Raw genomic sequence first — 13,359 nt, 5'->3', positions numbered from 1 at the left:
TATTGAAAAATTTCAGATTACATTGAAGAATGTAGGGAAAACCACTAAACCATTCAGGTATGACCTAAATCATATCCCTTATGAATATACAGTGGAGGTGACGAATAGATTTAAGGGATTAGACCTGATAGACAGAGTGCCTGAGGAACTATGGACGGAGGTCTGTAACACTGCTCAGGAGGCAGCAACGAAATCCATTCCCAAGAAAAAGAAATGCAAGAAAGCAAAGTGGCTGTCTAATGAGGCTTTACAAGTAGCTGAGGAAAGAAGGGAAGCAAAAAGCAAGGGAGAAAGGGGAAGATATATCCAACTGAATGCAGAGTTCCAGAGAATAGCAAGGAGAGACAAGAAGGCCTTCTTAAATGAACAATGCGAAGAAATCAAGGAAAACAATGGAATGGGAAAGACTAGAGATCTTTTCAAGAAAATCGGAGATCTCACGGGAACGTTTTGTGCAAAGATGGGCATGATAAAGGACAAAGAAGGCAGGGACCTAACAGAAGCAGATGAGATTAAGAAGAGGTGGAAAGAATACACAGAAGATCTATACAGGAAAGATCTGAATGTCCCTGATAGCCGTGATAGTGCAGTCCCTGAACTTGAGCATCCTCGAGAGTGAAGTCAAGTGGGCCTTAGGAAGCATTACTAACAACAAAGCTAGCGGAGATGACAGTATTCCAGCTGAGCTATTCAAAATCCTAAAAGATGATGCTGTTAAAGTGCCGCACTCAATATGCCAACACATTTGGAACACTCAACAGTGGCCACAAGACTGGAAAAGGTCAGTTTACATTCCAGTTCCAAAGAAGGGCAATGCCAAAGAGTGTTCTAACTACCGTACAATTGCGCTCATTTCACATGCCAGCAAGGTGATGCTCAAAATCCTACAAGCTAGGCTTCAGCAGTATGTGAACCGAGGACTACCGGAAGTACAAGCTGGGTTTTGAAGAGGCAGAGGAACTAGAGATCAAATCACCAACATTCGCTGCATCATGGAGAAAGCAAGAGAATTCCAGAAAAACGTCTATTTCTGCATCATTGACTACGCTAAAGCCTATGATTGTGTGGATCACAACAAACTGTGGCAAATTCTTAAAGAGATGGGAGTACCAGACCACCTTACCTGTCTCCTGAGAAACCTGTACGAGGGTCAAGAAGCAACAGTAAGAACCAGACATGGAACAACCGATTGGTTCAAATTTGGGAAAGGAGTACGACAAGGCTGCATATTGTCACCCTGCTTATTTAACTTATATGCAGAGTACATCATGAGAAATGCCGGGTTGGATGAATCACAGGTCGGAATTAAGATTGCCGGGAGAATTATCAACAACCTCAGATACGCAGACGATACCACCCTAATGGCAGAAAGCGAAGAGGATCTAAAGAGCCTCTTGTTGAGGGTGAAAGTGGAGACTGCAAAAGCGGATTTGAAACTCAACATTAAAAAAACGAAGATCATGGCATCTGGCCCCATCACTTCCTGGCATATAGAAGGGGAAGAAATGGAAGCAGTGACAGATTTTACTTTCTTGGGCTCCAAGATCACCGCAGACGGTGACTGTAGCCATGAAATTAAAAGACGCTTGCTCCTGGGGAGGAAAGCTATGGCAAACCTAGACAGCATAGTAAGAAGCAGAGACATCACCTTGCCGACAAAGGTCCGTATAATCAAAGCTATGGTTTTCCCAGTAGCAACGTATGGCTGTGAGAGCTGGACTATAAGGAAGGCTGAGCGCCGAAGAATTGATGCTTTCAAACTGTGGTGCTGGAGAAGACTCTTACGAGTACCCTGGACTGCAAGGAGGTCAAATCAGGCAATCCTAAAGGAAATCAACCCTGACTGCTCATTGGAAGGACAGATATTGAAGCTGAAGCTCAAATATTTGGGCCACCTAATGCGAAGAGAAAACTCCCTGGAAAAGACCCTGATGCTGGGAAAGACTGAAGGCAAAAGGAGAAGGGGATGGCAGAGGATGAGATGGCTAGATAGCATCACCAATGCAATGGATAAGAACTTGAGCACACTCCGGGAGAGAACAGAGGACAGGAAGGCCTGGCGTGCTATGGTCCATGGGGTCATGAAGAGTCGGACATGACTTAACGACTGAACAAAACAACAAATCTCCCACAATAGCTATTGCTGCTCCTCATAGCACTAGTTTCTCCTTTCTGAACAGTTCTGTGCTCAAATACTGTATACTATAGATCCTTGCAATGAAGCAGATGTATATGATAAGGAAATTCTATTACTTGGTCAGAAGTAGTTACTTGGAATAATCTGTGCTATCTCCTTTTCATGTGCTGCTTCCTCTTCCCAGACAAGTATTCTGAATAACTCAAAGATCACAAAATAGCATGCAAACTTTCAAGTTCTCCAAATCTCTTCATCAGGCAAAATGGTAAACAATGCTAAAAAAGTATGGAGTGGGGTGGGGAGTGGCTGGTGTTGAAGCCATGGAGAATGCCTTTAGTCACCGTCTTAATATGGAACGCGGGAAGGTTCCAGACATCCAAATTAAGCTCTTCCAGGAGCTGTGAAGGTTTCAGGTTGCACTTAGGACTGTCCCTAGGGTGGTTCGGATGACAAACAAACAAGCAATAGTTTATCCCCCATTTCTGAAAATAAAAATCCAGCTGTTACTCAGTTCCTTGGTAAGTGGAAAACAGAAATAGAGAGCAACTATACCAGGGATAGGCAACCTTTTAGGAAACATCTGGCAATTTGAGAAACTGTCCTGGGCAACTCCACAAAATGGCTGCCACTGGAGGCGCGGCTAGTCACAAAGGACAAGGAAACTGCCCAAAAGACCGAGTACAAGGCGGGGGGGGGGGGGGGTTTGAGCCTCAACACACTAAGCAACTTCTTTGAACCCACAATTTTCAGTTCATTTAAAGGGGGGGAAGAAGTGGGAAGAAATTTTGGTGGGTGCCAAGAAAGGTGCCCACAGGCGCCACTTTGCCCATCCCTGAACTAGATGTTTTTATAGTTAGAAAGGTGGAGATAACTTCAGAGTGCATTCTAGGTTCTTTAAAAAATAGTCAGAAGAAGTCAAAATGGGTAGCTTTATCTAGTAGCTGGAGGAGATGTCCCCTCAGACAATAAACTTCTAATTTGCCTGATGAAGAATTCTGGAGAACTCAAAAGCTTGCACACTTTGTGGCCTTTGAGTTGGATTGTGGATTTTTTCTTGTGGCTAAGGTAGCTACCATTTCTTTTCGGTATTCTCAAATTACACTCAAGCCTGATCAAAAAGATAGCATTTGACAGAGTAGTTATAATGCTGCAATCCAGGTCAATCAGTTTTCATTTCAAAGGGAGACCATTTCAGAATTTCTAGTTTGCTGCAAGATTCCTAGACCAAGCCAAGGAAGGCATTTTGTTTTCTCTCATATACTTCCAAGGAAAAGTCACAAAATGTGTTGGGTTCAGAATGGATGGTAGCCTCATACAGCTTCTTCTCTGGAAGTTATTTCAGTCTTGCATTCACTGAACTACCTATATGGGAGGATTTTGTAAAAAGTGTCCAGCCATACCAATATTGCCATGGTGAGCTCCTCCCGAACATCCTCCAGGGCTCCAATATCTGCCCACGTCACATCGGGGACTGTGACAAAGCCCTCTCTCTTGGCTGAGGGTTGCACGGTAGAGAGGGCAACAATGAAATCATTCAACTCAATACAGAGTCTTTGCAGATGTTCCTCCCCCAGGGGGTCAGGTTTCTTTAACAACTCGAGCAGTTTCTGCAATTCATCCTGCAGAAGGAAGGATCAGAGGTAGGAGGGACACAATACAAAAATGGTCAAGGTTGGCAGAAGGGAATAAAACCTTACATTTTACATAGACATCAACGAAGTTGAAGACAGGTGTTCGATTACAACACACTTGACCTAATATGCTTAGTAAAACATATTATTCTTAGTAACGAATAAATCTGCCAAACTAATCTTATCCCCATCCCTTTTTAAAAATTGGGTAACCAGCTTAATGTGGGAATGCTAAGAATTTAGGTTGATTTCAACAAAGCATCTCATCAAATCCCCCATGATATTTCAGTCAGCAAGCTGGTTAAATGCAGGCTGAATGATAAAACCATTAGATGGATTCCCAGCTGGTTGGAAAACCATACTCAAAAAGAACATTAATAGCAGTTTTCCCATTTTTTCCAGGGACTGTTTTTGTTTTCCAAAAAATTGGAATTTCCTTTGGGAAAAAATCCAAAATCCGTATTTAAGACAGTGTTTATATATTGTTACCCAGCCTTTACTACGCCCAAATGATTTCTTAAAGCTATGTAACAAGAATACCTTTATACAAAGAATAGAGATGTAAAATGTCTGGAAATAATGAACCCTTTAAACTTGTAAACAGCACTAAAAAAAAATTATTGCTTATTTTTCAATTTCCGCCCAAATTTCCATTTTTTCCATGACTTCAACATTCCAGGAAATGTAAAGGAAACGTAAAGGAAATTTTACACCTCTAGAAGTCATGCATGTGAAAAGTATCTGGGGACTGTAGTCAATCAAAAGCCAAACACGAGCCAGTAATGTGATGTGGCTGCAAAACACAGTAATGTGATTTTAGGCTACATTAATAGAATCATAGTTTCCATGTTATGGGAAGTAACAGTTCTCCTTTCTTCTGTACTAATCAGACCTCATCTAGATTACCATGTCCAGTTCTGGACACCATAATTTAAGAAGGATATAGACAAATTGGAACAGATGCAAAGGAGGGCTACAAAGATGGTCAGCAGTACGTAAAACAAGTCCTATGAGGAAAGGTTAAAGGAAATGGGTTTGCTTAGCTTGGAGAAGGCTGAAAGGGGATATGATATCACTCTTCCAGTATCTGAAGGGCTGTCACATAGAAGTTGGCAAAGACTTGTTCTCTGCTGCTCTAGAGGGCAGAACTAGGTCTAATGGGCTTAAGTTACAGGAGGGTAGATTTTGGTTGAACAGTAAGGCATTTCTTGGCAGTAAGAGCAGTTCAACAATGGGAACAATTACCTAGAGGGTGGTGGGCTCTCCTGCGCTAGAGATCTTCAAGCAAAGGCTCTGCAGTCATCTGTTGGAGATGCTGCAGCTCTGGATTCCTGTATCGAGTAGAGGGTTGGACTAGGTGGCCCTCAAGCCCCCTCCACTCTTGTATCATAAAAACATAAACTGGCTTAAGATGCATGAGTTATGCAGCCTTAATACCACTGTGCATCTTTCAAACTCCCCCATATTCATCCTATTAAATGTTTGGCTACTCCTACCAAGACTACTGACATGTCTTTTTAAAAAGGCAGAACTGATCCATGTTAACAGGGGCTATTCATTCCCTTGCATCCCATTACTGATTCTGTGTACAGCAAGAGAATTTCAGATATTCAGTTCTTCTTCGTTTATGCACGGCCCCTAGAAGCCAGTGTTCTTTTCTAAAAATAGTGTTTCATTGCATAGATTCACATCACTGTCTGCCCTTTTAAGTCTGGCAGTTCGGAGGTGAGTAGACTTCAGGCTTGTGGGACCAACTTTGTTTTTAACTACAATCCCAAGATCCCCCAGCTGGAGCTAGATACAAAACAAATACACTTAGAATTAAAGAATTCTGAGCTAAGGAATGTGCTTTGAGTACCAGAACTGAATGGTACTCAAATTGGTACTTGCTGCCCTTCCAAACAAAAAATCTATTCCTGGTTCTTCCCCCTCCCAGCTTCCTTCATTTCAGCAATGTGAGTGAGTGTGTGTGTGTGTGTATAAGGGGGTGTGGGGGGAATCATTTTGTTGTTGTAGTTGTCAGAAATCCTTGACAATCTACCGCAGATCACCCAGATTATTATCAGTAAATCCTGATCTACCTTCTGCCCACTGTTGTTGTAATTTACTAATTTCTGCCATGCAATTTAACACACCTCAAGATTGATGATTGAAGTGTGAGGAGGGAGTTAAAGCAGCAGAAATGGTTGGCAGAAATAACTGAGCTTAAGCACCTTGTATTCCTACATTAGACACCCATCCAAACGACTGAGACTGAAAACTACACATAATGCTCAGCTGCATGTGCCTTTGCCCTGACACTTTTTTAAAAAATGAAAGCAGCCTTGGAGGCTGTATTTGAGACTGGGAAGAATGGCAGGTGGAAACTATTGCTTTTTTGTTGCAGATGCCTGCAATGCTGGTCCAGTGAAAAGACACCCCTTTTATATAGTCAGACATTATTATATATTAAATATTAAAGAGTTACAGTAGATAATAATAGAATAAATATATACTTTAGTGGGAAGATTTGGCTTTTCAGTATTGTTTTTTACACGTCCTTCTACACTCCTTTCCATATCTTCTCCACAGGCTTCTTCTTCACTTCTCATGACTTCAGGTTTCTCCCCATCCTGTTTAACAAGCACTCTATTCACTGTGCACATGGCTGCCTCCCGGCAAAGTGCCATCAGATCAGCTCCGACATAGCCTGGGGTCATATGAGCCAAGTAGCCAAAGTTGAAAGATTCTTGGAGTTTAAGTTTTCGACATAGTGTCTTCAGAATTCTGATGAAGAGGAAATAAAGGAAGATGTGACAATTTTAGTCTTTGTCAAACCCCCCCCCCCCACACACACAATTATCAAGGCTTAGGATAAAGGCAGAATGGGATAAGATTGCCCAATTAAATAAGCAACACAGCAGAGGATCAACAAGATTATAGTCATACTCTTGCAAAATATAAATTGGTATCTCCACCTAAGTGATACCGACTCACATGACAACTAATACATGAAAGGTTTATTCCTTGCCAGATTTGCTCTTATTACTAAATAGTTGGTGACAAGGCTTATGATAAACACAGTGATGATTAACAAAACATCTGAATGTACTTTGGTCTACCTAACAGTCTCACCAATTTGGTAATTAGTTATGCTGATGCCACTATTGCTCAAGACAACTATAATCAAATTGTATATTATTCTTTTAAATATTTGTATTGTATGTTATAGTTTCAATTTTTTGTATGGCATTTTAGTCTTTTAATTGTTTGTAATCTGCCCAGAGAACATTAGTCCTCAGGCTGAAAAACATTCTCCACCGCTGCATTACAAGGACATAGTTCTGCAAGTTAAAATACAACTGGCAGGACTCCTTAAACATGCAGCATTATAGTGGCACTGTCAACCAAAATAAAAAGAACTCACATTCTTGTGATACCATATTCTCCTAGGAGGTCCTGAATGCACAGAAAAAAAAACTGCAGTGGGCCAACAATTTAAGGGAAGGTGCACAAGCAATTCCAGGGGATTTGGTTTGTGCATTGATCAGGGCAGTAAAGCTACTTCTCTATGGTTTCTTCCCATGCTGGCCCAGTAGCATCTTATGTGGAACATAACATAGATGTATTTCTGAGCAGACCTGCTGAGGATTGCACTGCACAGAGTTCCATTACTTGTCTGTTCTAATAGGATAGCAAGCCCCCCTTTTGTATATAAAGAAACACCATGAGAAATCATAACATGGTGTTTGAGCCTACCATCTCAAAAAACAAAAACGCTTTCATTCCTCATGTATTATTGGCTTTATATCTACCAACTGCATGAAGTGGAGTTATTAATCCTGGCCTTGAAGGGGATACCTGTCTTTCAAGTCTATGTGATGGGTAGAAATTCGACACAGGCTTCTCACTCTATTGCAACAGAAGAAGCTACATCTGTTAAGTTTCTGTTGCTAAATGCACAAGAAAAACCTTGGGGGCTCAGCAGCTGGGAGGCCAAAAGTCAAACATTAAGCAAAAACTTTAAAAACAAAGCTGACAGACTTTTCTCTGGCTGCTTCATCTGGAATCCCCAAACAAATCTCTCGATCAAATCTTCCCGCACGTCTCAGGGCTGGGTCCAGTGAATCTGGCCTGTTGGTGGCTCCAATTACTAGGACCTGAGCAGCAGTAGCCAGATTATTCAAGTCTGAGGGAAGAAGGAAAGAAACATCAAACTCACAGGCAGCTAACAAAGGAGACTGTGCTTTGTCATCAGGACATCATTGTTTATGCTACACACACAGTGGTCAGGCCTGACAACGTGTGCTATTAATGATGTCGCAGTGTAACAGCATACACACCAGAGTTTTCTTTTAACCATGCAATAATTGATAATATTGGGCTATACCAAAAGTACAAATCAAAACGTTGCCTTTGCAAGCCTCCCTACGTAAGGCCTTCGGCATCCACGCTGATCACAAATGGCGCTAACGCTCAAATATCTGTTGTTGCCAGGCTAATACTACTCAGTGTGGATAGAATACTGTCGAGTGTTCAACACTCTTTACATTCAGTATCTCAGTAATCCTTCCAAACACGCTAATACCAGTTAGTATTCCCCATATTACAGACTGGGAACTGAGAGAATGCATTGCTTGCCAAAGGCTGCTCCGTGAGTCCATAGTGGAGGTGAGATTTGAAAACCAAGAATTTCCTGGTTCTCAGTTCAGGCTCGTAAATCGGTACGACATACTAGATCTCAATCTTATCCAAACAGATCAAAGTAAAAACATTTCACAGGTCCACCAGTTGTCTTTACATGCCTTTTGGGAGGCTGCAGGCATGAGAACCACTTGACAAATATGTTGCGCCATTTATCCTCAAATACAGGCAATCAAGAAAAGGCAGGTGCTTTTTGGAACACAGTAAGGATGGACTCATACTCTTGGCAAGAAACCCATCCTCCTCCTCTTGTAGGGGTGGGGAACAAGTGGTCTTCTAGATGTTGGTGGACTGCAAGTCCTATCAGCCCTAGCCAGCCTAGCCGATGGTGAAGGATGATGGGAGTTGTAGTACAGCAACATCTGGAGGGCCATATGTTCCCCATACCTGTCCTATTGGAAGCGGTCAAGGAGGGGTTTGTGGCTGCACAAAACGGCTTGCAGAAAACGTTTGCTCTTACAATGCCTATCCATCGCAACTAACTGTCCATTTCAGAGCAAGTCATAACCCCGCTGATTAGATCTTGTATTTGTTTGTGCTCTGCATAACACTGTGATACACTAACCACTTCCTTTTGTGCTGCTTGACCTTTCAGTCTCACAAGACAATTTGTTTTCTTCTGTCTGCACCCTGCAAAATTTTTATTTATATATGTCTGCCATCTGTGAATAACACTTCATGCATCTCACAAAAGGAGCTCTGGCCCATGGAAGTTCCTGCCACCATAAATCAGTCTGTCTTTAAGGTGCCACCAGGCCCGCAGGTGTTTGTTTTTACTGCAACACACCAACATCCCATTCTGGAATTTGCTCCTATGCAAGGAGATCTGGTACTTGGAAATTTGTGGTTGCTACACCGGCAAGACATTCATTCAACTGAAAATGACGCTTAAAAACAAATGAATCAATAGCAAAATCTGATGAACAAATACAGATTTGATACAATAGTTAACTAAAAAATTTGAAATAAAAACAAAACCTGACCATCCATGCAAGTCAGAAGCTGGGCTACAATTCTCCGTTCCATGTCCTTTGAGGCAACTTCTCTCTTGGGTGTGATTGCATCAATTTCATCTATGAAGAGAAGGCACGGGGCATTGGCCTAGAAATTAAGGAGGGGGAAAATCAGGACAGGCACAGAACCTTTATCAGAAACTCTCAGCATATTATGATTTCAAATAAATACTTGTCAAAATAACACTTTTCACCCAATCACATACTTATTATCCAGCCCCAGAGGGCTCTGTAGGCTGGGGAGAGGTCTGCATAGGGTCCTTACTGAAAGCATACGTGCATGCAAGCTGGGTGCAAATGTGCAACTAAAGAGACTGGGATATGTGAGAACAGGATATCTAGAGATGTTGGGAAATGAACCTGGAACCTTCTGTGTACAAAGCATGTGCTCTACCATTGCGCTATGAACCTTCCCCCAAGGCTAACTCGCGCCTTTTGAGAAGGTAATTACTTTAGGAAAACAAAGATCTGTTATCTAGGCTTTATAGAATATTGAAGGAAGGAGGTGGTATAAATAAGGAGGTGGTATCAGGGAAAACTGAAAAGAGAATTCAATATTTACATACAAGATACTCAACTGACATTGTGTGTGTGTGTGTGTGTGTGTGTGTATACACACACACACAAACTTGATGAGGTTTCTATTGGATGAACTTCTAAGGAAAACTACAATATGATTATAAAGATGTAAGGCTGTCAAAAATATACCTGAAAATTTTGGATCTTTGCAGGACATATGGAAGAAATAGGGGCACTTTTGCTCATACTTGGTGGGAATGTAGTTATGCAAAAAAGGTAATGGAACGTTATTAGAAAATTATTAGAAACATAATAGGATACACAACTGGATCCCTCAATGGTCCTTTTGGGATTTGTCAAGTGAGATACGTTAGCAATGATGTAATACTGGATTTGTGAGACTCATATTGGATTTAGTATTTGCATTTTTATTTTATTTGAAATAAAATAAAATAAACCCCCAGCACATCTCCAATCTGTTACCATCTCAGGAGTTGAAAAGCAAAAGGAAGTGCCTTTGAATAATTAGGACTGTGACCATGCTGGCTCGGGATGATGGGAGTTGTATTCCAACACATCTGGAGGGCACCAGGTTGGGAAAAGGTGAATTAGGGTCTTTTTTCCCCACTTGGTACTTTATGAACAGCATCACACACATGATCACTACTGCTTAAGCAAGCCAAGGTGGCTTATATAAGCTGCAGCATGGCTTGTTTGAAGGAGGAAAAGCCCTCTAGTAACCCTACAACAGCCCATGGGTTATTTGAGGGTTGTTTTTCCCTCAAACAAGCCATGCTGCCTGGGTTCACACGACATAAGCCATGGCTGGATGAGTAATTAGGCAAATAGCACCTGGCACACGCCATAGCTTAAACACGCCACCATCGCTTGTTTAAGCTGTGGTGATCATGTGAACTGGGCCAGGGTATCATGGATAACTACAACTGAGTGCAAGCAATCCACAGTATATACAAGACAACACAAATAACACAAGATAGAATCTAACAGATATACTACAGGATATGGATCTCCTATTCCTTTGGCCATATTTACTACTACTACTGAGAAATCTAGAAAGCTAAAATCTAACCATGAGCCCAAAAGGACAAGAGGAAGGCAAGGAAACTTGTAAGTCTTAGGAGGGAAAGATAAAATCCAGATCAAGTTTGTGCACTCAAGAAAGCTTGTTTACTTTTATATAAGTGATTTTACTAGTTTACAAAACACTCCACCATCAGTGTAGTTGTAGTACTTATAATATCATGAAGCATATTTTCAAGCATGCAAGAATTGTGCCACCTAGCCAACCCTACAAAGATGGCATTTTGTAGAAAAGGACAATATTTCAAATGTATGTTAACCAACCGCAATAAGAATAATGATTTTGTTCATGAATACAAGTAGAGAAACTTGGAAAGGAATATACTTACATATGTACAACCTGAAATACTTCTCTTAAATGCACAGAGCTGGCATCAAATGGAGCTGCCTCGCCCGTCTCTACCCCTAGGCCAATACTTTGAAAAGTCTTGCTACATTGTTCAGACACAAATTCCTGCCTTCCTGCTATGAGAAGCAGGCTGCTTCAGCCTGCTGCATGGCAGCCCTGGCCCTAGCAGAGCAAACATATCCTCAACTAGCACCTACATGCCAGGATAGGAGCAATCCTAAGTCTCCTTGTACAATGTACCAGCAAAGAAAAATGATACTTGTGACAAATGAAAAGCAACAAAAGGCAATGTTGTTGGCCCGCCTTCTCCAACCTGGTGCCCTCCAATTGTGATGGACTACAACTCCCTTCATCTCCAGCCAGCATGGCATCTGGAGGGTGCCAGATTAGGAAAATCTGGCATGGACATGCCTAACAAGGTGATCCTATCCTCAAGTTACCCCCACCAGGTAGAGATAAGCTTGCTCCTGCGCTCATATTCAACTTGTGGATTTCCCACAGGCAGCTGGTTGGCCACTGTGGGAACAGAATGTGGGACTCGATGGACTCTTGGGCTGATCCAGAATGGCACTTCTTATGTTCTTAGAATGCTATGATAGCATTAAAAATAATAATGATACCCCTGCACTAGCAGGATTCTGAAATTGCAAGGAAAAGCCAGGTGGAACTAGGGCATAGCAGGGTAGGTGCAGAAGTTAATTGGAAACCTATCCCAATGATATTGTAATATTACACAATGCAGATTAATTTCTTCTTTCATAGAAATTGGGTCTTACAGAAGAAAACGGAAGAGCCAGCCAGCACATATTAAGTCAAAGTGACTTTATGCTGTGGCCCCAATATTAATGTTAACTGAGTTGCCAAGAATCAGGTGAATAAAGGGCTTTTTCCTGGAGCTCTCACCACAGCTTGATCAAACAGCTCCCTCAGCTTCTGTTCTGATTCTCCTGATACTCCAGATACAATCTCAGTAGCAGCTACTTTGAGCATTGGTAGTTCAAGTTCCTAGAACAACAACAAAACACACAAGATTATCGTAGGAAAAACACTTTCCAAGGTTCAGGAGCCTAACAGAAGCATTTTGCAAGAGAGGAGTCGGTGGGGGGCAGGGGGCGGCAGTAACATCCCATCTGGGTGTCAGCAGGCAGTGAACAGAAAGCTACTTGTGTAGCAGCCATGTCGGGGGTCAGACTAAGTGGTCTCATGTTCTTGCTGAGCTAGCATAGTTTGGCAGGAACAGCAATGTAGAGACTTCCCCTGTCAGCAAGCCGAATTGCACAACAAAGTCATGATTTTGCCTTTTTGCTTACTGCAAGACTGTATCCTTGTTCTCAAGATAGAATGTCCTATGGCCCACTTCCTGTACTATAAACAACTGTACCAACTGTAAAACCACAGGAGAGGGGGTGGGAGAAAGGGTCGCTTGTGTGTCATCATCTCTATAAAAGTAATGTGTGGCTATGCCTCTGGGCTTTTGGCTCTTTGGAAAAGATTCCAGCCTTAAGCCCGCGCGTTAAATAAAGAATACTCATTTTTCTTTACTCCGTGGTCTCTCTGACTCTGATTTCTGCTATATAAATGGTGCCGTGACTCGGATGTGGCAGGCTCTGAGATAGAGAGGTGGCAGTTGCCTGCTCTTTATCGCCGCACCGGGAGGGAGAGCTCGGCGCACGCCTCCCTTTCTTGGCGCCACCGACCTTTTTGTCGGGTAAACGGGAGGGAGCCTGCGCCAGGATCGCCCAAACGGCAGCGAGCAGCAAGAGAACCTTGGGAAGCGGAGGAAGGAACTTGAGCCCTGCCTGTATCGCAGCTGCAATTGAGTTGAAACCCACATTGGAAGCCTTCAGGAGTAAGGCAAGTATGGAGTAAAAGTGGGCCCAGCCTTTAGGGAGAAAGGCCACTAGGCAGAAAAAAAGAGGGCCCCGC

General features: G+C 42.3%; 1 protein-coding gene across 10 annotated transcripts in view; it reads right to left on the bottom strand.

The window, feature by feature from the left end:
- The window catches only part of NVL (nuclear VCP like), a 78,393-nt gene that overhangs the window by 33,563 nt on the left and 31,471 nt on the right, over positions 1 to 13,359 (bottom strand). For all 10 annotated transcript variants that reach the window (XR_014786918.1, XR_014786917.1, XR_014786919.1 and 7 more), the window contains 5 exons: positions 12,337 to 12,438; positions 9,435 to 9,552; positions 7,792 to 7,936; positions 6,264 to 6,534; positions 3,538 to 3,756 (listed from right to left, as the gene is read on the bottom strand). Coding sequence is in view for 7 of the 10 variants with exons in the window: in XM_084828668.1 (XP_084684794.1) it covers positions 3,538 to 3,756; positions 6,264 to 6,534; positions 7,792 to 7,936; positions 9,435 to 9,552; positions 12,337 to 12,438 (855 nt within the window). In the remaining 3 variants the exon portion in view is untranslated. The remainder of the gene's footprint in view (positions 1 to 3,537; positions 3,757 to 6,263; positions 6,535 to 7,791; positions 7,937 to 9,434; positions 9,553 to 12,336; positions 12,439 to 13,359) is intronic.

Source organism: Heloderma suspectum, chromosome 1, assembly GCF_057233095.1.
Source record: "Heloderma suspectum isolate Gila_16-S chromosome 1, 16-S_ref, whole genome shotgun sequence".
NCBI classification, from domain to species: Eukaryota; Metazoa; Chordata; class Lepidosauria; order Squamata; family Helodermatidae; genus Heloderma; species Heloderma suspectum.
The sequence above is the reverse complement of the archived record's forward strand: the minus strand, read 5'-3'. Positions and strand labels throughout refer to the sequence as shown.